At 40.2% G+C, this 22,140-nt stretch overlaps 1 protein-coding gene across 1 annotated transcript; it reads right to left on the bottom strand.

Annotated features, from left to right (window-relative positions):
- Positions 1-4,990: 4,990 nt before the first annotated feature.
- On the bottom strand, positions 4,991-17,897 carry LOC132154998 (dnaJ homolog subfamily C member 1-like). The gene is made up of 12 exons (XM_059563758.1): positions 17,517-17,897; positions 16,309-16,410; positions 16,127-16,173; positions 15,437-15,602; positions 14,772-14,869; positions 13,978-14,068; positions 13,804-13,891; positions 13,495-13,658; positions 13,297-13,416; positions 10,286-10,334; positions 5,650-6,095; positions 4,991-5,536 (listed from the first exon to the last, which is right to left on the bottom strand). The coding sequence occupies exons 1-12, from the start codon at positions 17,667-17,669 to the stop codon at positions 5,468-5,470; spliced, it is 1,593 nt and encodes a 530-aa protein (XP_059419741.1). The 5' UTR covers positions 17,670-17,897; the 3' UTR covers positions 4,991-5,467.
- Between the last annotated feature and the right edge of the window lie 4,243 nt (positions 17,898-22,140).

The raw sequence follows: 22,140 nt of genomic DNA, 5'->3' as shown, positions 1-22,140 counted from the left end.
TTCCTGACCACACTAGGAAGATGAAGATAGTCGAATCACACACACAGCGACCAGAGCCCAGATACCATTCTTCCCCTAGCGTTAAGTATAAAAGCATGGGAAATGATCCTGGGCATGTCAGACTGGGTAATGAACACTATAAAACAAGGCTATTCACTGCAGTTCGCTCGCAGACCCCCGCGCTTTCGAACCAGGGTCAAAACCACGGTGAAAGAAGTAGTAGCACATCTACTTGGTGCTGAGATTGCGAAACTGCTGAGAAAAGGTGCTATAGAAACCGTCCCGCTGATCCAGAGCAATGCAGGTTTCTACAGCAGATATTTCCTCGTCCCAAAGAAGGATGGTGGTCTCAGACCCATCCTAGATCTCAGGCATTTGAACAAAGCCCGCATGTAGAGGTCGTTCAAAATGCTCATGACCAGACAGATTCTCACGCAAATACGCCTGAGAGACTGGTTTATCTCAGTGGATCTGAAAGATGCATATTTTCAGATTCAAATAACGCCCCATCACAGGCCTTTCTTGCGAGTAGCCTTCGAGGGTCAGAGCTATCAGTACACCGTCCTGCCGTTCGGTCTATCGTTGGCACCTCGTACATTCACGAAGTGCATGAATGCGGCGCTCGCTCCCCTGAGACAACGGGGGATGCGAATTTTGAACTTTTTGGATGTCGGGCTAATTCTAGCACAGTCAGAAGCAGAGCTGATAGCGCACAAAGCTTTATTACTCAACCACTTAAAGGATTTGGGTCTCTAAATCAACTGGACCAAGAGCTCACTGTCTCCCAGCCAGAAAATGTATTTTCTGGAGACAGATTTGGACTCTGTATCAATCACAGCGTGACTGACGTCAGAGCGCGCACTGCGAATACAACGCTCAGCAGCGGTTTTCAGGGCCAGCAGCATTTTTCCTCTCAAGAATTTTCAGAGGATGCTGGGTCTTATGGCTTCGGCCTCGGCAGTGCTCCAACTGGGCTTGCATTATATGCACCCTCTACAGCACTGGCTGAAAACACGGGTCCCGTGTCAAGCGTGGACCTCTGGCACTATTCGCCTCAGGGTGACTCAGAACTGAATGACAGCACTGGAGCCCTGTAAGGTGGCAGACTGGTATCAGTCAGGCGTGGATTTGGGGACAATCTCGAAATGAAAAGTAATCTCGACAGATGCCTCCAACCAGGGAACTACACTAACCTTTTCCACTGGTGGAACTTGCGCGACTAACTTTTTCAGTTAGTGGCGCAAAACATGATTTGGTCGAACAAATATTTTATAGTAAGTCACTCTGGATAATAATTGAACTGTATTGCATACAGATGTGCTTTTTATTTTACTTGCCATCTTTTAAACCACATGCTTTCTTGTTTTATTTCTTACAGTACACACAGTGCATTGCTCCATCTTGGTACCTTAACCCAGAGCCGTAGCTGGGGTTAGAGGGGCCCTGGTGCAGGTTGTACAGTGGGCCCTGTTTGAAATGGTTTAATATTTACTGTATGTTCGTTCTATTTATTTATTTGTGCTATTTACACAATGTTTACTTTTTTCACCTAAGTTTGTAGGTGTCCAGAAACTAATTAAAAATAGCACTGCATAGTCTTCACTGTTAAATTAAATACACAGTCAAACCAAAATGTATTCAGACACCTTCAACATTTCTCACACTATCACAGTTTATTTGCTATAGTTTATAAATTGGTAATAAAATATGACAAGAACTCAAGAGTTAAACTGTCAGAACAAATTCATCTTGATAATGTCAGATAACTTTGATAGAAAGATATGTAATGGAATCAACCAAAACTTCAGACAACGGTCAGTATGACAATATTTACACAACTATCAATACTTTGTTGAACAGTTACCAAGCAAGCAATGCTTAATTTTGTTCAGTCTGTGGTGTGAAAAGGTTGCATTAGCAATTAAAGAAAGAAACACTTAAGCAAAACATGGTCAGGTCCCTAATTTATTTTTGTTTTAATTTTTTTTTTACAATTTCACTGGTAGCCTACAGTATGAAGAATTTTTGGGATTTAATATTTCACAGTTCGCTGTATTTTGATATACTCACTTACATAAATGAACTAGTGTCCTGCACCCACTAGTAAAACAATATGATCAATTATATCTGATTTTTGGTTTGACTGTGGATAAATTATTCTTAAAACTACAAAGTAATTCAATCAAGAGCAGTGAGTGATTTACTTTCATTTTCATACATTAAAGACACTGATAGCAGAGCTAGTAAATTAGGAGCGGTCACTTTAAGAGACACTGCATCCATTATAATGATACACATCCGATTTCTTTCTCAACTCTTTACTTTCACTTAAGACATAACCACATACTTTTTCGAACACACTTTCCAAGACAGGTATTTTGACATATTTAGTATGTATTTGTCAGTACAAAAGCAAGAAGACTTTGAGACATGTCTCTGCGTGCGCCCTGAACACCAGAACACTGCGGTGCTGAATTAAGCTCTTTCGCATCCTTTTCTGTTTGTTTAAACTGCGATTTGTATTTGTTCATTCAGGTGCAGGAGGACACGAACGTCCTGAAGGAGAGCTCGGTTCAGAGTAACTGCCCGTGAGATGCGGCTCCCTCATGCACACCGAACAGAGCACACGAGTAACCAGCTAACTTACTTAGTTGAGCTTTCCCGCATCGCGGGGCTAAAGCCAACTTGATGTGTTGAATGCTCAGAGAACGTTATAAAACGTATATTTAAAATACACATTTCTGTTTTAATAAATGCTCATAGTAAATCATAGCATATTGCCTAAAACATAAGGTAGGTACAAAAATATTCAGTGATACATTTGCGACCTCAAAAAAATTAGGGTCGCAATGTCATTTCAAAAGGTCGCATATGCGACCATTTTGGTCGCAGTGTAGTTCCCAGCCTCCAACTCAAGTTTCCAGTATTTGGCCTGTGGGCAGCCCAGAAAGGGTGCTTACACATAAACTGTCTGGAGATGAAAGCGGTCGAGAGCGCTTTGGGACATTTCCTCCCCTTCTTAAAAGGCCGCAATGTCTTAGTCCATACGAACAACATGGCAGTGGTATCTTACATAAACCGCCAGGGCGGTCTCAGATCACGGAGCCTCCACACACTGGCGGAACGCCTCCTCGTGTGGTTGCAGCACAACCTGCGCTCGCTGAGAGCAGCGCACGTGCCAGGATGTCAGAATGTGGGTCCAGACATGCTGTCCAGAGACAATGTTTCCCCAGGGGAATGGTCCCTGCACTCCCAGGTAGTCCAATTACTATCAAGCGATAGTATCAAGCGAATCAGAGAGAACGAATGCTCTGTGCTCCTTGTGGCGCCACTCACAAGGAACCAGGTTTGGTTTGAACCTCCTCTGCCTGGTCATGGCGCTGAAGATATATGTCGGACGGTCTGCTGCTTTCAGACAGTGAGAGCAGCTCTTTGTTTCTTTTGGTGGCCGCACTAAGGGACTAGCCACATCGAAACAGAGCCTGTCCAGATGGATAGTTGATGCTATCGCTCTGGGTTATAAGTTTAAGGGCCTTTGCTGCCCACTGGGCATCAAAGCTCATTGCACAAGAGGTATGGCCTCCTCATGGGCATGGTTCAGTGGAGTTTCACTCCAGGACATTTGTATGACGGCAGGCTGGGCCTCCCTGTCTACATTTATAAGGTTCTATAACCTGGAAGTTCCTGCCTTGCAGGCTAAGCTGTTGTCAGTCTAGGTGTAATAGTCACTCCACTGATCTGCCCGACTCAGCGTCGTGCAGACAGTGTTTTATGAGCGTGTTGCTAGCACGGGTCTAAAACTAACAGATCAGGCTGACTTAGGTCCTCCCAGACTGTAATTCTACAATCATATCTGTCCCTCTGGCTCAGATGTCCAACTGATGTTAGCCTTGCTTCTATGCAGTTCAGGCTGATTCATGTCGTTCCTGACTGTTATACTGTGATAAGCACCCATGTCCTTCGAGATGGTCATATTATATTCTCAGACCCACGTTAGTTGGTCTGGATTTACCCACTATTATATATACCTTGGGCACATGCCTTTGGGAATATATGTGTGAACATTACTACGCACACACAGCATTTTACATTGGGTTCCCGTAGCATAAGCTATCTTACGCAACACGAGAGTACTCTCGTAAGAGAACGTTCTCGGTTACTAACGTAACCTCGGTTCTCTCTAGATGAGGGAACGAGTGTTGCGTAACCCTGCCGTGCTTGTGCTACATTCTGGTTTCGCTTCATCAATGAAAAACCAAAGAATAACCTATCTGGACTCAGCTTATATAGATATAAGCCACGCCCATTTTGGCAGGACGTAATGTGCACGGGCGCCTGCACCCTCATTGGTGCTTACGTCACAAGCAGTCCCTCGATAGGTTACAGCAGTTGCTGCAGAGCAACTAATAGGCATGTGAGCTGTCTCACGTATGTCTGCTTGTGCAGCAATGCTTTTTAAATTAATGCAAAAATTAAGGATAATTTTTTGGCTTCAGTATTCTCAAGAAAAGGGATTTTCCCGTAGCATAAGCTAGCTTAGGCAACACTCGTTCCCTCATCTAGAGAGAACCGAGGTTACATTAGTAACAGAGAGTTAATTTTCATTTTTGGGTGAACTAACCCTTTAAATCTTAGACTCTGAAACAATGCATTATGGAAATAGCCCTTTTTAGAAATAGTATATTTAGAATAATGCTGCAAATAAAATGAACTTGAAATGTAGTGAAACTTTAATACTTTTATCAGTTTGCGTTATGGATAAAGTTATTCTACTTATCTGTCGTTGTTTGAGAAAGTCAGATTTAAAACCATGAAATGTCATTTGGTGTATGTTGATAATAAGGGTCATACTTTCAATACTTACAAGAAAATCTTGCTAATTGCACCTATACCAAGAACTAAAAAAATGTATATCAAAATTGTTTTTCTGCATACAGGAAGCACAACAGTGTAAACATCTTTGAAAAATCACTTAGTTTAATCTTAAATCTACAGAATGGAACTTATGAGGATGACGGTGTCATGTTCTTCAAAATGTATGAGCCAATATGTGCTGAAGCACAGTAATGACCACAAGAGAAACTATGAAACATTACATGTTTTATGCAAGTACTTTTTTATAACATATGACCAAAACAGATTACAGCACAACACATTGTGCTTCTGAAAAACAATGTTTCAGAATTCAGGGAAAAATAATAATAATAATTTAAAAAAAAAACATTAAAAATGTTCCTTCTGCTTCTCAGATTTATCTGGTTGCATAGATGAAACAAAAAACAACAAGTCTACAATCTGAAACCGTTTTTAAAATAAAAAGTTATTTAAATGTGCCGTTGGGATCTCTCCAATACTTAAATGTTGACAATTCAGGCTCTGGTGAACATGGCACGAAGGACATAGGGTTGCATTAATAAGGCACATAACAAGCAGGTGAGAGGTACGGTGAAATACAGAAGACCAGGAGTCAGCTCTTGGCCTGCTTCCGTTTCTGAATCAGCTCCGCCAGCAGTTTATAACGGGACATGCACTCCTCCTAAATAAAGAGAATCAACTCATTAACTAACATGAAATACAGCTTTTATGTGCAGTTAAATGTCAGGTCAAATACATTTTCCAGTGACTGTGGGTGATAAAGTTGATGCTCACCTTGGTTTTTCCAGGCACCACCTTAGCAATCTTCTCCCAGCGTTCAGTGGTGCCACGTGGGTATTGCTGTAAGGCCAGCTCCAAGAGCTTCTGCTGGTTCTGTGTCCAGACATCTTCAGCAGCACTGGGTTTTTCTTTGGAGGCTGATGGTTTCTTCTCATCTTCACTGTTGTCATCTACAGCTGTGGGGTCGAAGTCTCTTTGTCTGCGTCCTTTCACCCTTTCCTCCGCTAATCCTATTCCAGCGCTCCCGACCGTAGACTTTTTTGTCCGTCTTCTGAGAGCTTTGCTCTCAGAGTCCTCTGCCCCAGCAGGCTCTGCTGAATCCTCAAGCTGCTGCTCTAAGGTCTCCTCTCGCTGGGTCATCAGACTGTCTGGCACTGTGACGGTTCTGGAACTCTTTCCCATCACTGCACCACCCTTCAGCTCAGAAAGCTTCACCAACCCTAGAAATAGAGACAAAGAGGACAGATAGACATAAGTGTTGTGACAGACATGCTTAACCCTTGTGGATTGTTCAAATTCATTACCCTTTCGAGTTGTTCGGGATGAAAACATCCACTCAATTAAACTGCTGTAAAAATGTATCAGATTCATATTTCTGTTAATCAACCTCAGTCCTGATCAAAACTACCAAATGTTTTTTAAAAAATCCAAGATTTTAACTCTTTAATTGCCAAGTTCATAAATGATGTCACTGATTTGGGAAAAAAAAAACCCACACAAAATGACTTATTTTCAATATAAAAGTAGTTGTGGCTGGATTTTTTTTTTTACTTTTTATAACAGTCTTGGGCATGTCAAAGATTAGTAGCAACATTGGCTTTGATGCATTTTTAGTTTTTGTGCAACATTAGATTTAATTTATTTCTCCTTAATTTGTTGTTGGTGGCTGTTTTTGCCCCATTGACTTCCATTATAACGACATTTTTTGATTGCAAAGCCATGACACCATGTAATCATGCATTCTTGATTGTTTGTGGTTTTCCCTTTTGGGAAGAGGTAAAATTTGTTAATTTTACAGTTGATCACTAGGTGGGACCATAGACTGTAAAAAAAGATGGACGACGCCCCTTCGCTCTCTTCCATTGATGAGAACTGAAGCCGCCAGAGTCCCGATATGGCGCTGACATATTGAACTTGAGTCTGCGCAGTAGCGATCTCGGGACCAGACATGCGCAGTATTGAGCAGGAAGTAAAGCCGCGAAAATCAACGCTCCGCCCTCACTCTCGCAGAATGCACTCATGGAGAGTGGATTCTGCACACTTTTTAAAAAATTGATTGCAGTACGACAAAAGGCTTGTTAAAATAAAGTAAATACAATCTCCACAGTCCTCCGAAGATCCCGAAAAAAATGTCCGTTGGTGCTTCAGTGACTACTTCGCTCGAGAACCTGTCAATCACAGCTGTCAATCATGACGTTACACCACCGCATCACGTAACTAACTAAAAAACAACTTATTTTTGAAACAGACACTTGAACTTACATCAGCGTGATAAAAGCTACAGCAAATGAAAGAAACCACCTTTGGAAAAACGATATTTGAAGTGTAATTTTAATTGTTTAGTTTGTCTCACGTCCCGTTGAAAAACATGGGGAGGCGGGACTTATGACCTATACTAGGACCAGCCACCGGGGGGCGATCGAGACGTTTTGGCTTCACTTTTTAGGGCTTGTGCGGCACGCTTGGGGGGGACCATTAACCCTTTAGATAGGCCTGTGCAAAAAAAGGCTTAGTTTCTGGCTTGTATATGGAGTTATATGGAGTATAACAGCAAATTATAGTGTTTGTGTGTGTGTGAGATTCTTGATTGTTGGTGGTTTTCCCTGTTGGGAAGAGGTAACATTTGTTATTTTTACAGTTGATCACTAGCTGGGACCATTAACCATTTAGATAGGCCTGTGCAAAAAAAAAGCTTAGTTTCTGACTTGTATATGAAGCTATATGGAGTATAACAGCATATTATATTGAGTGTGTATGTGTATGTGTGTGTGTGTGTGTGTGTGTGTGTGAGAAAGAGAGAGAGAGTGTGTGTGAGAGAGACCTTTGCGCACTTACCTTAATGTATTTCAGAAAATCACAATGTACACCTCAGTTCTTAGAACTACATGGAGTAAACAAAAAGTGTATTTATGCACCTGCTGCCTTTTAATGGTGGTGAAAGTATTTGGTTGTTAAGTGATGACGTAAGAAGCGCTGTTTCCGGGTCCAGGCCTCAACTCGCTTCACTTGAGAATATGACCTCAGCAGCCGTTTATGAGCACTGTTTATTCATATTGATAATTTAAAGGGATACTCCACCGTGTTTTCATATTAAACTATGTTTTTCCCTTACCTAAGACGAGTTGATGCATACCTCTCTCGTCTCAGTGCGTGCACTCAATCGCTATGGCGTGCAGTGACACTTTGAAAGCACTTAGCGGAGCCCATTCATTCAATATGGGCCAAGCAGAGAAGCTACCAAACACCTCCACGTTTTCCCTAGGACGGTAACACAAAACAAAACGTTGCGCTTTTCTAAGCGTGTAAAATGGATAACTATATTGTATGGCGGAATACCATGGCAAGTGCTTGTAAGCACTTCGTCTTGGCGCAGTAATATCTTCACTAGAGGGAGCGGGGGCCGGTGAGAGGATTTTTCACGAGTGAAGATATTACTGCGCCAAGACGAAGTGCTTACAAGCACTTGCCATGGTATTCCGCCATACAATATAGTCATCCATTTTACACGCTTAGAAAAGTGCAACGTTTTGTTTTGTGTTACCGTCCTAGGTCGAGTTACACTACACGAGTAACTATTTAAATAGGGAAAACGTGGAGGTGTTTGGTAGCTTCTCTGCTTGGCCCATATTGAATGAATGGACTAAGCTAAGTGCTTTCAAAGTGTCACCGCGCGCCAAAGCGATTGAGTGCACGCACTGAGACAAGAGAGGTATGTATCAACTCGTCTTAGTTAAGGGAAAAACATAGTTTAATATGAAAACACGGTGGAGTATCCCTTTAAGTTGAACGCTTTCAAACTTACGATATACACTACAGTCTCCGTGCTCACAGCGTCCCAAACACAAATAATTTTTATATATTTTTTTTATATTTATATTTTCATTGTCTGGCTATCTGGTACTTCGGTAGGGAGTTAAAGGTTAATATTATAACTTTTTCGCTTGTATTCTATCACATTGTGAGTTTATATTAGCACCTTTTGTTGTTTTCTCGTGGTAACTGATAGAGCGTTTGGACACGGAAGCGCTGCATTGTGACGTCAGACTTAACAAGCGAATAGACTAAACAAAAGCAAAGTACGTGGATTTAAACACTTGCATGCCATCGTACTGGATATTTAATGGTGAGAAGAGCAGCAAGCAACACGAGAAAGGGCTTGACTTGTACCAAAGTTTTAGAAATGATTATGTAGCGTGACCCCTCCAGCGAGCTGCAGCTTATTTGAAGTTGGTATTGCATTTTGGTTCATAATACATTATGTTCATAAATTTGATGCGAAGTAGATTTTTTTTTACAGGATTTTAAGGTTTTAAACTGGCTTTACCATCAAGAAAAGAGGAGCATTTCACATATAGGCCATCTGTTCTTTTCACCATCAAAAGGAATTAGGTGCATAAACACACTTCTTTTTTTATTGTTTACTCCATGTAGTTCTGAGAGCATGAGGTGCATATTTTGATTTTTTCTGATACTGTACATCAAGGTAAGTGCACAAAGGTCTCTCTCACACCCTCTCTTTCTCTTTATCACACACACACACACACACACACTATAATTTGCTATTATACTCCATATAACTCCATATACAAGCCAGAAACCAAGCCTTTTTTTTGCACAGGCCTATTTAAAGAATTAATGGTCCCACCTAGTGATCAACTGTAAAAATACATTTTTTTACCTCTTCCCAAAAGTGAAAACCACAAACAATCAAGTATGCATGATTATATGGTGTCATGGCTTTGCAATCAAAAAATGTCGTTATAATGGAAGTTAATGGGGCAAAAACAGCCACCAACAACAAATTAGGGAGAAAAAATGTAAATCTAATGCTGCACAAAAACTAACAATGCATCAAAGCCAATCTTGTTACTAATCTTTGACATGCCCAAGACTGTGATAAAAGGTAAAAAAAAAATCCAGTCCACAATCACTTTTTATATTGAAAATATGTAATTGTGTTTTTTTTTTCCAAATCAGTGACATCATTTATGAACTTGGTAATTAAAAAGTTAAAATCTTGGAATTTTTTTTTTTAATTTGGTAGTTTTGATCAGGACTGAGGTTGATTAATAGATTTATGCAAAGAAAAATTGAAAAAAAAGATTTATCTGATACATTTATACAGCAGTTTAATTTAGTGGATGTTTTCATACACGAACATCCCGAAAGGGTAGTGAATTTGCCCACAGTGTACCTTTGAGTTTTTGAAAAATTTCAAAGCATTTTCCCAAAATATGGGTCAAAATTAGATTTGAGAAAGAGAAAGTTGTGGCCAAAATAAGACTCAACTTTACCCCCTAGTGGACGAAAACGTCCCCAACAACGCACAAGGGTTAATATATCTCCGTAGGTAAAAACGTACGGTAGCTGAAATTTTATTCAAAATATTTGAATGAATCAAACAGCTTACCTGATGTACTGGTGACACAGTCTTTGACTTGCTTTACCTTTGTTGTCACCTGTGAAGAAAAAAAAAAGGTTTATACCAAAACCATTTTGATCAGTGGTTAACACACATCTACCTAATACATTTTTTAAACATGTTTTTGAAAGAAGTCTCATTCTCACCGAGCCTGCATTTACTTAATGAAAAATACAGCAAAAGTATTAATAATGTGAAATATTACAATTCACAACTATTACAATTCTAAATGACTTTTCTACTTTAATATACTTTACAACATAATTTATTCCTGTGACACAAAGTGGAATTTTCAGCAGCTATCACTTCGGTATTCAGTGTCGTGATCCTTCTAATATGCTGATTTGCTCATTGATGATAATGTCGAAAACAATTGACCCATCAGTAAGTCCTGCGTACCACAGATGTACCATCATGTACTAGTCTGCCACAGAAGTGGCTCCATCCTCTCAGCATCCCTGGAATCAGTGTTAAGTACCCCAGGCACTTCATTTGACCATTTTTAAAACAAAAACGCCATCAAACCAATGGAAGCTTTGGATCTTCCAATATTTCTCTATGGCACTTGTGACAAGTGGGGTGGGGCAGGGCCGAGAGCCGTAAGAACGGAGCAAGGATGGTGGAGTGATTTGGAAATGAGCGACACCTGCACCGCTCACCGGTCTCGAGTCCCACAGAGGATATCGGAAGAATAAAAAAGTAGCTACGATAGCGAAGGAGGAGAGAGGACCAGGCCTGGGCTTTATTTTGTATTTTGGTTTTGTTTGTGCATGGCGGTCATCCATGAGGGGCTGTCGTGCTGTTTTGTGTTTATTTGGTTATTTTTAATTTATTTGATTTAAATGTCTGCCGGTTCCCGCCTACTTCCCATGACTATGTAGGTTTTTACATTGTTACACTGGTGCTGAAACCCAGGACAAGGAAGCCGGCACGCCGCCAACTACAGCAATGGCACTTGTTAAGCTTGTGAAGTTCCTCGCCGGGCTTCACCAAACCCAACATCAGGCGCTGATGGACCTCAAGTTGGAGCAGGAGGATTGGTTCCGGCTGTTGGTTCAAGTGCAGGATGAAGACCGGCGAGTCCTCTAGAGCTTGCTTAGCCGGGAGGACACCCCAGCAGCAGTCTCTTCCTTCGCTCATGTCCCGCTGATGAAGATGGGTCCACAAGACAATCCAGAGGCATTTTGGATCTCTTTGAGAGAACAGCGGAGGCGTGCGGCTGGGCGCGCACCCAATGGCCGGTGCGCCTCATCCCGCTGCTGACTGGGGAGGCACAGGTGGCGGCCCAACAGCTGCCTGTAGTGAACCTCCTGGTTCTCTGGAGTCCTCCAAACAACATCAGCAACGCTTCCGGTCAAGGGACAGCTGAGTGTGTCTGCTTCCACCGCCCGACGACACTGACACAGGCTATCCAGCTGGCTAAAGACCATCTGGTGGCATGCCCGGGGGTTGGCAAGCCCCCTTCTAGTCTCTCTCGCTCCTCTCCCTCTCAACCCTATTCCTGTTCCCAGATCGTGGAGTAACGTGCACCCACAAGTCCCACAGCAGAGTGGGGCCTTCAAGGGAAACAGACCAGAAACACGGGAGGGCACAGGGGCTACTGGTCCATCGGCCCCTTTCTCCTTTTTCCACCAATCTTTCGGCCATGCTTCTGTCGCTGGGGAGGCGGGAAGGCCTGGGCCGGCCTGCTGGAGATGTGGGGACCCAGGTCATTTTCTGGACCGGTGTCCAATGATGGAGGTGGGAGCGTTGATCTGGGTTCCAGACTCCCTGGCGGCTGCCCCCGATCAAGCTGGGCTGTACCAAATACCTGTGAGTATCAAGGGGGGTACATATCAGGCTTTGGTGGATTCAGGCTGTAACCAAACCTCCATTCATCAAAGCCTGATGCAACAGAGGGAATTGGATACAAGCCGCAAGGTTAAAGTGAGGTGTGTACAAGGGGATGTGGTGGACTACCCTTTTTGATTTTGGGGACAGCTTGGCCAGCTTTTACACAGTTATTGGGGGTTTTGTGTGCAGATGCTTCTTGGGAGACAGGGCAAGGAAGCGGAGAAGTGGTGGCGCAGGCTGGGGATGCAGTTGTGGGACCTTCACAGGCTGACTCAGAGGAAATGAGAGCGAGGGCAGGCTTCATGTCCCCTGAGCTAGATGACTTTCTGCTGGAGCAGTCTCGTGATGAGACGCTTAAAAATGCGTTGGACCAGGTCCGCATCATTGACGGACGGCTTCTACAGCTTGACCAACCTCTCTCTTTTTCCATGATAAAAGATAGGTTGTATCGGGTGACCCAAGATACCCAGACAAAAAGGAATATAACCCAATTATTAGTCCCAAATAGCCGTCGGGAAATGCTTTTCCAGGCGGCTCACTGTAGTCCCATGGCAGGCCACCAGAGGAAGCTGGATCTTTGGGAGAGCCAGAGCCGAGTGTGTGCGTGTGTGTGTGTGAAGGCAGAGAGCCAAGCTGCAGTTTACTTTTGTTTATCCTGTTTAATTTGAGTTAATAAAGAGGCTTGTTCACCACCACTGACTTCCTTGTCCATTATGTATCGAACTGTTCTACGCTGGTGCCGAAACCAGGGAGGAAGGAGGGACACGCGGCCGAAGGTCCTTCGCCGCTGTGGTGAATCCGTGGTGCCATCGAGCAGGGCGAAGTAGTCTGCCGCTGTGGACGAGAGGCGGTGGGCTGGAGTGAGTTGCCGGGGGGATGGACGAACGAAAAGGTTTTTACATTGTTACAGTGCTGAAACCTAAAGATGTCCAAGTTCCAGTCCCCGTGCAACTGATACTGAACTGCCATTGGCTCATCTGCATTCGAGGGGAGGGGCTTACCGATAGGTCAATTGTGCAGCTCAGTTTTTGTGGAAACCTATTTTTCACGATTCATCAATGAATAGAAAGTTCAAAAGAACAGCATGTATTTTAAATAATAATCTTATTAACATTATAAATCACTTGTCACTTTTGATCAATTCAATGTACTAATTACAGATTTACCTCGGTCACCGATCTGCCCAACTCATGAGCAATCTTCTCCCACCGGCCTGGCGTTCCACCAGGAAACTTTGCCATGCAGCGGGAGAGCTGGCTGAGATCCTCCTCCGTCCACTCTTGAGACTACATTCATCACCAACCATTGGTTAATGCAATATTTCAATTTAAATGAGTGTTCTCTGAACAGAAACAAAAACTTACTTTCATCTTTTGCTGTTTTTTGTCTTCTAACCAGTCATCCATTTGATCCTCAATATCTTCAATAGACGTTCCCTGATCATACACTGGCACAAAAGCTGCATTTGTATTGGGTTGATAGACTGGAAACTCCACTTTAGGTTTCTTCACCTTGGGCCGTTTTTCTTCTGCAGAGCAAAATCAGTCAGCAGCATGTATTATTAAGCATCACATAGTCACATCTCAGTCACAATAACATGAACACTACTCAAACACAATATTCGTGCAAGAGGTCAGAGTGTAACGTATAACGGTGTGTGATCATGATCTTACTCTGCTGCATTTCCTGTTCTGCCAGAGCCTCTGCCTCCTTCTCTTTTACTTTCATTTCCTTATAATCTTTATAATATTGCTTCACATCCTAAAAATACAACATATGGTCATGGCTACAGCTGCAGCCTTGGAGTAAAAATGCATCTCAGATCACAAGATCTGGTGGAACAGTACCTGTATGATATGAGGGAGAGACTTCACTGAATAGTACAACCAGAAGCTTAATTTGAGAGGCAAAATGTCATGCCAGTGTGGCCTGTCAGATCTACAAAAAAAAGCAAGCAAAGATTTATAGGTCTGGGTACCAGTGTCAACTTTTTTCTTTTCTTTTTTGCAAAAAAGCATCTAGTGTTAATTCAGTGTTTCTACAGGTTTTATGCAGAAGTTTTTTAAAGACCAAGTAAAGAAAATTTAAGGAATAAACTGAAGACAACAGTATGTTATCAAAATGTAAATGTACATGAGGCACACAATGCCTAAACACTTTCAAGTTTAGAAATACAACTTCCAACAGATCTCCATTACTTTACATTTACATTTTGCAAAAACAAAAAAGCTTAATACTGTTAATAATAAACAGCTTGTTAACATCCTTAACTTTTACTGTACCTGCAAAAAAATGATGTTCTTTCTCAGTATTTTTGTCTGGTTTTTCCAGTACAAAAGATTTGTATATCAAGATACACTTACTTGACAAGTAAAATTACATCAGATAAGTAGTTGTGTTTTCTGAGAAATTTATTAAAATGAAGTGAGTCGAGAGAAAACAGGTTTTCATCTATTAATTTTGCATCTCAAGTAAACACATATTGACTTAAGGATATCTATATATTTTTATTGGAAAATAAGTAAAAAAAGATATTTATGTTTAGCAGCAACATTTTTGTCATGATTTATATTAAGGCCTTCATTTATGAAAGGGTGATTTTAGACTTTAAAGCACAAAGAAATCCTGGTTTTTAGATTACCTCTCATTTTTGTCCTGTGCCAAGGACTTAATCTCATCTGTCATCTTACTGCTTTGCTTCTTTTTCTTCTCTCTCTTCTTCCTGCTCAGAAGTTCATCCTGAGGAGAATTAAGACATAGCAGTTATCACTGGGAAAGTACATATAGTATTAAAGAAGCTAGTCTCAGCATCAGACGTCACCCCCATGGACTGTTGGCTGAACCTCTAATAAATAAAGTATGGCACACAAAATAGTCGTCATGTAATTAGTTGAATTCTACAGGATTTCCAAGAGACGTGTGTCATGTTCTTTAACAGTCTGGCTGGAAACAAAGCTGTTGTGATGCCAAACCCCCTTATGGAAGAATAAAACTGTCATGTTTACAACTTTGACAAGGAGTACTCGTCAGGATCAACTAAATGCTGGACTTTAAAAATTATGGGGAATTCGCAGCACCGTTGTTACAGTAAACTTACGCAAAGTTCTTGAATTATTTGCATGCCAGTCTGTTATTGTAGGGACATTGCATCTAAACCATCCAAAAACTGTGGTTGCTCTAATTGCTGGTCAGGTGTCCTCTTGACCAGTGAAGGTTTTCTATGGGATCCAGTTTTGGTTAGGTGAGACTATACAGAGGCTGGCATTACAAGACAACAACTGTGCTATACAACAATTCAACACTTACCAACTGCTTCTCAAGGTAGATGGACCATATAACTGCATAGTGACCCACTGTCAGAATGAGGAAGAGGAGGAAGCCCAACTCTCCATTACTCATCTTCCTTACGCGTCGATAGTAGAAGACAGGCTGCTTCCAGTCCGGCAGCCCATTAACCAGGATGTCATCATATCTGTGAATGTAGTAAGAAACTATTGTTGAAAGACTTTAGCAATTGTAATAGACAGTTCACAGACCCTAGTCTGTACCCCACTGGTACAAACAGTGGTTAGGGATCTTACTCAGTGGCATAACGTCAATAAATGATTAAAGCTCCTATTTAAGAACCTCTAGGAGCACTTTTCACTGCTATACAAAGATAGTGGTGCTTAACCAGGAGGCCTCAGCAACATTCAAGGATGCCAAAGGATGACTTCAAATTACTTGTATTGAAAAACTAACCTTAAAATGATAAATAATAATTAACATATATAATAATAATAATAATAATAATACAAACACACATACAACAAATCCCAATAACATTTATTTTTTATTAAAAAAACAATCTTAAATTATGTGAAACTCACAGCAGAAATAACAGTGGAAATATCTTCAAATATTGTAGGCTTTCAAGTCAAAAAGGTTGAGAACAATTGGTCTAGGATTAATCATTTGTATTTACAAGTCTGCAAGCAAATCATGAGAACACCTCACCTTTGTCTTCTTTCCTCATCCTTGAGGACTTCGTAGATGGCAACTAACTATTAAGAGACGACAGAGAAGATATTTCAATTGTAATGCACTGAATTCCAAAAGGTAAGGTATAGAAGCAACAATAAACACGATCTACATTAAGCCAAAAGAGTACTTTCATTAAAGCTTAACAAAACACCTACCTTTCGAAACTGGTTTTCTGCATTTTCATCTTTGTTTTTATCGGGGTGTAATGTAAGAGAGAGCTTTCTATATGCTTTCCTGATCTCAGATGAGGATGCATCCTGTTAGAAACCGAACCAAGAACATAAACATCATAAACACTGAGACTACCTGCAGTACATGTTTAAAAAAAAAAAGTTTTTTGTAGCAAACAGGGGCATTGCACAAGATCTCGGGCCCTATGCATAGGCAGTCCTGATGGGCCCCCATGGCCCTGCCCATGAAAATATCCAGGTAAAATAAAATATATTCCAGACTTTTCAAGGGCCCTCTCTTCCTTTGGAGCCCTGGTAATCAGTACTGGTTACCCCCCAGTCCAACGCCCCTGTAGCAAAGACCGTGTGATCAGACTGCCTGTGGCATTTCAGAGAAAATGAAATAAAGGTCAGTAATAAAGGCTTACAATAAACATACTGGCAGCTGTAACTGGGAGACCATGCTTTAGGAACTAACCAGATACCAGCAGATCATACCAGTGTGGTTAAACTGGCTTCTGGAGCTAAGAACAATCTGAGACATGCTGGATACTAGCTAGCATGCTCCAAAACAGAGCTACAATCTTTTAACACAGAATTAGCATTTCTTCTGAAATGCATTGACAGCAAATTTCTGCAAGTCATATAACTGAATCTTATTTAAGGTAAAAGCCAATATGCCTGAATCAGGGTCGACGCTTTTGCAAGTAAAACCAAATGCCTTTTTTTTTTTTTTACTAAAAGCGGTTATGCTTAAAAAAGCACGGGTTCTTCTATGCATCAAATATCACTTAGCAACTGAAAAGCGAAAATACAGCATAACGATAAGACATCTGTTTATGAGCCAAGTAGTGACACGTCATGTTGTGTTGTACAGGCCCACAGCCGGGAGCTTTCTTTGTCAAAGTCCACCGTCGTCCAGGCTCTGTAGGAGGCAGAGTCCGTTTACCGCTTCCCTGAGTCCGGAGTGGGGCTGAAGAAAGATATTCAGCTAAACGGATCGAGTTGTTTCGATACGAATGCACTCATGTAAAAACGCACTGGAGGCGACCCTGCGATAAATAGAAGTTTGCGCTACTATATGTTCAAATTAAATGCATATCACATTTACAGGCACCGTTTGAATGGCCAGAGTTAAAGGCGCACGTGTCAAATTTGCGAAGTAACTTAACGTTACATCAAATTGGTCTTACCTGATTAACCGACAGGAACTCATAGAAGGTTTGGGGGATTTCCTCCACTAGGTCGAAAAGCTCCAGGTCTGCGTCCCATGCTAATGTTGGCAGGGGCTGAATAACGGCCAGCCCGGAAAACAACACTAATGTAAGGATCTCGGGCAAAGCCATTGCTGAAAGTTTATAAATATATATATATATATATATATGTTTGAGAAGGTTTACTACCTACTGCCCATTCGGACAATCTTGGTTTTGAGGCCACTTTAGCATAACTTCCCGTCCTTTGGCTCAAACGGGCGCATTGCTTGAGCTCAGCTCAGCCTGCTCTACGTAACGTTACACACGTTTCACATGCAGCCGCCTCAGCACGAGCCAATAAGCGTGAAAGCTTCAGTAACGCTGCTGCGTCATGTGCACACCCTGAGCTGGAGACTTCCAGGACTCATGGCACCTCGGTATCGATTATAATTCATAATACTATAAATCAAGTGAGCATGTGTAGCCTAGTGGTAGATTCGTAACTTTTTTCCAAAGTCCTTTTCCACATCTGTAATGACATTATCTATTGTCCTTTTCTTAGTTTAATCTCTAATTAGAAAAAGTTTTTTAAAATAAAAACTAATTTGATTGGAGAGAGCTAAAATTATTCTTCCCATGTAGCAGTTCTCTTATTAAAAGCCCAATAATCTCCTTTTCCTCTTAGGTTAATTTTGCTGACATTCCATTTAAACATTTTCAACCATTCATCGGCCGTCTCTGAAACCTGTTCCCATCTAAAGAGATGGTCACATAACCAGGGCTATTAGACCCGTTTCTTTCTGAAAACAACAGCATATTCCATGAAATTTTGATAAAAGTCCCTCTGATTAAAACTGTCTGGCAGCAATAGGCCTATATTCGAGTTAACAGACCAGTGGTGGCTAAATATTAATAAAATCATATCTTTAAAAGTAAGGAGAACTAAACCAAATCGACAGTAAAAATGTATATGAGATAATCATCATTTAAAATCTAGGTAGATTTAATTGTATCAGCCATATGCGGTGGTCACATAGCCTTACATATGACCTATACAGTAAATAGAAGTCTAAATACAATACATTATTTTTATATAATTTATATATGGGTTTTATTAGAGGTTAAATGAGGTTATGCTAATTGTTTTCTAGCTTTGATTTGGTCTTCAGCGAAGATGTATTCTAGGACATGCAAACATGCTTAATTATATAAAATAATCCTCTCTGACATTCTTTTGAGAAAACTTTCAAAAAGAAGAAAAAGCAGAAGAATCAATTCTGTATTTGAGAATCTCACGAGGGCGTTGTTGGGTTTGCATAGAAATCCATGTGTCAACGGGTTGGCCTTAACAACGGAATTCTGAAACAAAATTTACACCCCCATTGTCTTTTAATGGAAAATCGTTCATTTAGCCATTTCTGTTAAACTGTTGTCCTTGATTCGACACAGACGCAAGCTGTGACGAAGAAAGTGCTGCTATTTGGGCTTTCATTTTGTTAACTGTGCAGCAATAATAATAATAATAATAATAAAAAGCTTGAGATTTAAGCACTTGATGCATATGTAGGAATACTGCTGCAATGTAGGCATAGCCTAAACATTAGTCCATATTAGTTTAAATACTAAGCATGGCAGCATTTGCCACCGCCTTAATCTTCCTAAAATGTTAAATAAATCAATAAACCGCAAAAGCCATAATTAACGTTTCTATAGGAAATAACAATATGCATATTTTCTCTACTGGCCATAGTCCATTGAGGTTATTTTTGGAGATCTGTTAACAGTTATGCCTACAGATTGACTTCCATTTTCACATTTTAAAAATACATAAATAAATATAAAATATAACTAGGCTACATAAATATTAACAAGAAATTATAATTATTTTAATTATATTTTATTATTATTATTATTATTAATTTTTTTTTTTTTTTTTTTTTTTTTTTTTTTTACTTGCGTAAGTTAAATGTATTTTGAAATGCATTATAATTTCAAACCTATTAGCCTACACTCCCTTACTTGAAAGGTTGCCCTGGGAACATTTTTCCACCCCATTTTAGTCAATCCCATGTAACAAATCTGATCTATTAGCCTATATTTGATTTTTTTTTTCTAAACAGACTGGCTTTATCGAAAAGGAAGGAATTAGTTATTATTTACGAGGAGAGTACATAAATAAATGTTGAGCTTATAAGACACACGTCATTCAGATAACATAAAAAATAATATATTAATGTCTTACCAATGAAAAACTTGATTAGTGAGCCGTACGCGAAGAAGTAATTTATGCTATAGGCTAAGGGAAAAAAATGCAAATAAGATAATAACCTTTGACATACCCGGCAATAAATTTCAAGTAAAATTTCTATGAATTATGAAACCAGTAATATTAACATATACTGATATCTGACCTCTTTGTCTGCCCATTGTTTCATTCGTGTGCTTAGCTTAATATCATAATGGAACAGTGTTCATTTCCATTCATGAAAAAAATCATCATTCGATTTAGACCATCAAAGACATAACTAAAAACAAACTCAAAGCGGTTTTATCTGTACGTCCTGACCTCCAGCTCCCATTCAGTCCACAAATCAATTTTGTGGGATCTGTAAACAATCAATAATCAATAGAGTCGTTAAAGTTTAAGTCAATAGGTAAGACAAAAGAGGAAACGCAGTCACCGAGAATTGTCATTTTTTAGATCTTCTAGTTTTATTTGCCATTTATATATTTTATTTTACGATTTATTATAATCGCTTTTAGTCGTCTTCATAAGCTTTTAAGAAAGATCGAACAAATAATGACCAGATAAAAGAACCCGCGTTTTAAAATTATAATGTACTAGGCCTATTGATTCGTAAATAAGATTTGGGTCAACATTTCATTACCTTCTTAAATACGCAAGGAACCATGCAAAGGATTTGATCTTCACAAAAGTATTTAATATTGGAATAGTTTTCCATAATGCATAGGCGCTATGGAGTTGTCAGTTACTTTACAGCTTTTGCAAGAGGAGGGCATTATCTCTCTCTCGAGTTGTTGCTCAAGATTCAGTGTTGCATTAACACCCGCTACTGAGATACGGCCATTTTGAGTCACATCTGTAGTCGTAATAAAGAAATAGGTAGGTTATCGGTATATTTGTGAGAAAATGAAAAGTCGCTGAAATTACAGTTCACGTAGGATACCTTGACCAGTTCGATTGATGGGCGGAGATAATGGCTTGATTTTTTTTTTTTTACTTTTTCTTTTTCTAGCGATAGATTATGTGTGAAACGCAGCCTACGTGGAAATCGAAGAAGCTTTAATGACTTTCAGAACCCGGTACGGTTAACGCTAAAGTGCTTCAGGTTTCCGCCAGCATGCTGAGCTTCTTTGTTTTCGCCGAAGTGCCTGTATTAGCGCAGGTGACGTCATGGCAGGCAGCGTGAGCGTGTGGTTTGCAGCTGAACGCAGTGCTCTAAACGAGGAGACTACAGCATACCGTCCAGCGCTACAGAGAAAAACACCGAAAAAACACCGACCTACCACACATGCACGCGCTCTCAGTTTCACTGATTATTTAATCATTGAACAATTATATGTAGCCTAACTTGACATGTAACACTAAGGGAATAATATCAAAATAACCGAAAACGTTTGTGAACGGTCTCTGGAATTTGTAAACACAAAAGTGAAAAAAAAAATAATTAACCTAAGTAGGCTAAAGTTGTATAAACCCAACAGTCAAGTCGGGTCTGGTAAATGAAGTAGCCACAACGGTAATTTACTAAAAAACATGGCTTTGCTTAGATCGCCTTTCCTATGTTTCTTTTCTAAGTTCAGTGGGACTTCTGTAGCCTACACCGTTAGATGTTGTATGGTAAAATACTGCAGCAAAAAGGATGCATGTTTGTCTTTTCATGACTGTTAGAAACAAATGATTGAGATATCCATGCATTCAGAGTAAAATTTCACATCAGCACCCGGTTTTTCTTCACTGTAACCTCTGGGAAAGTGAATGTGAATAAAAGCTACTCATTTATGACGTGGAGTAGCTAATTCTGTTACTTATCAGAAAGTCCAACGATTTTACATTCGAAGTAGGCTATATGGGCCCTAAGTCTAACTAAAACCCAAATGTTAGGAATGTAAAATGTAAGACTATTTTTGAAATTTTGCTTTACTGGATTATATAGACTAAACTTAACCTACAAAGGCCGTATTAACGGTCTGTGAAGTAAAATATTTTCTAAGCATTCAGCAGAAGTTGCATAACGCTCCATGGACATGCTGGCCATTAAAATGTAAATCTTTTATGGGAGCAAAACATAAAAATCAGCGCGAATTGAAAAATAAAGAAAGCACTGAGAGCGATAAAGCTATTGATTCGTCTTGCTCTTGCCTAACTTGCATCATGACATTTATGCCGTAAAATAACCCTTCTACATGTTCTGCATGGGCATTTAGGTGTAGGCTACATGTGAATTTTTTTATTATTATTATTTTTGTGAGAATAAAGAGAAATTTAGCTTCTCTAAAAGCTCTTCGTTGCTCATAAGAATCATTCCGACCAAACTTCATGGCTTGGGACTTTCCTCTTCCAGTGGTGATGGGTGGTGAGGTTTGACAAAGACATCCG

The sequence above is a fragment of the Carassius carassius genome, chromosome 12 (genome assembly GCF_963082965.1).
Source record: "Carassius carassius chromosome 12, fCarCar2.1, whole genome shotgun sequence".
Taxonomy (NCBI): domain Eukaryota; kingdom Metazoa; phylum Chordata; class Actinopteri; order Cypriniformes; family Cyprinidae; genus Carassius; species Carassius carassius.
Note: the sequence above shows the minus strand (reverse complement) of the source record. Positions and strands in the feature narration are given on the sequence as shown.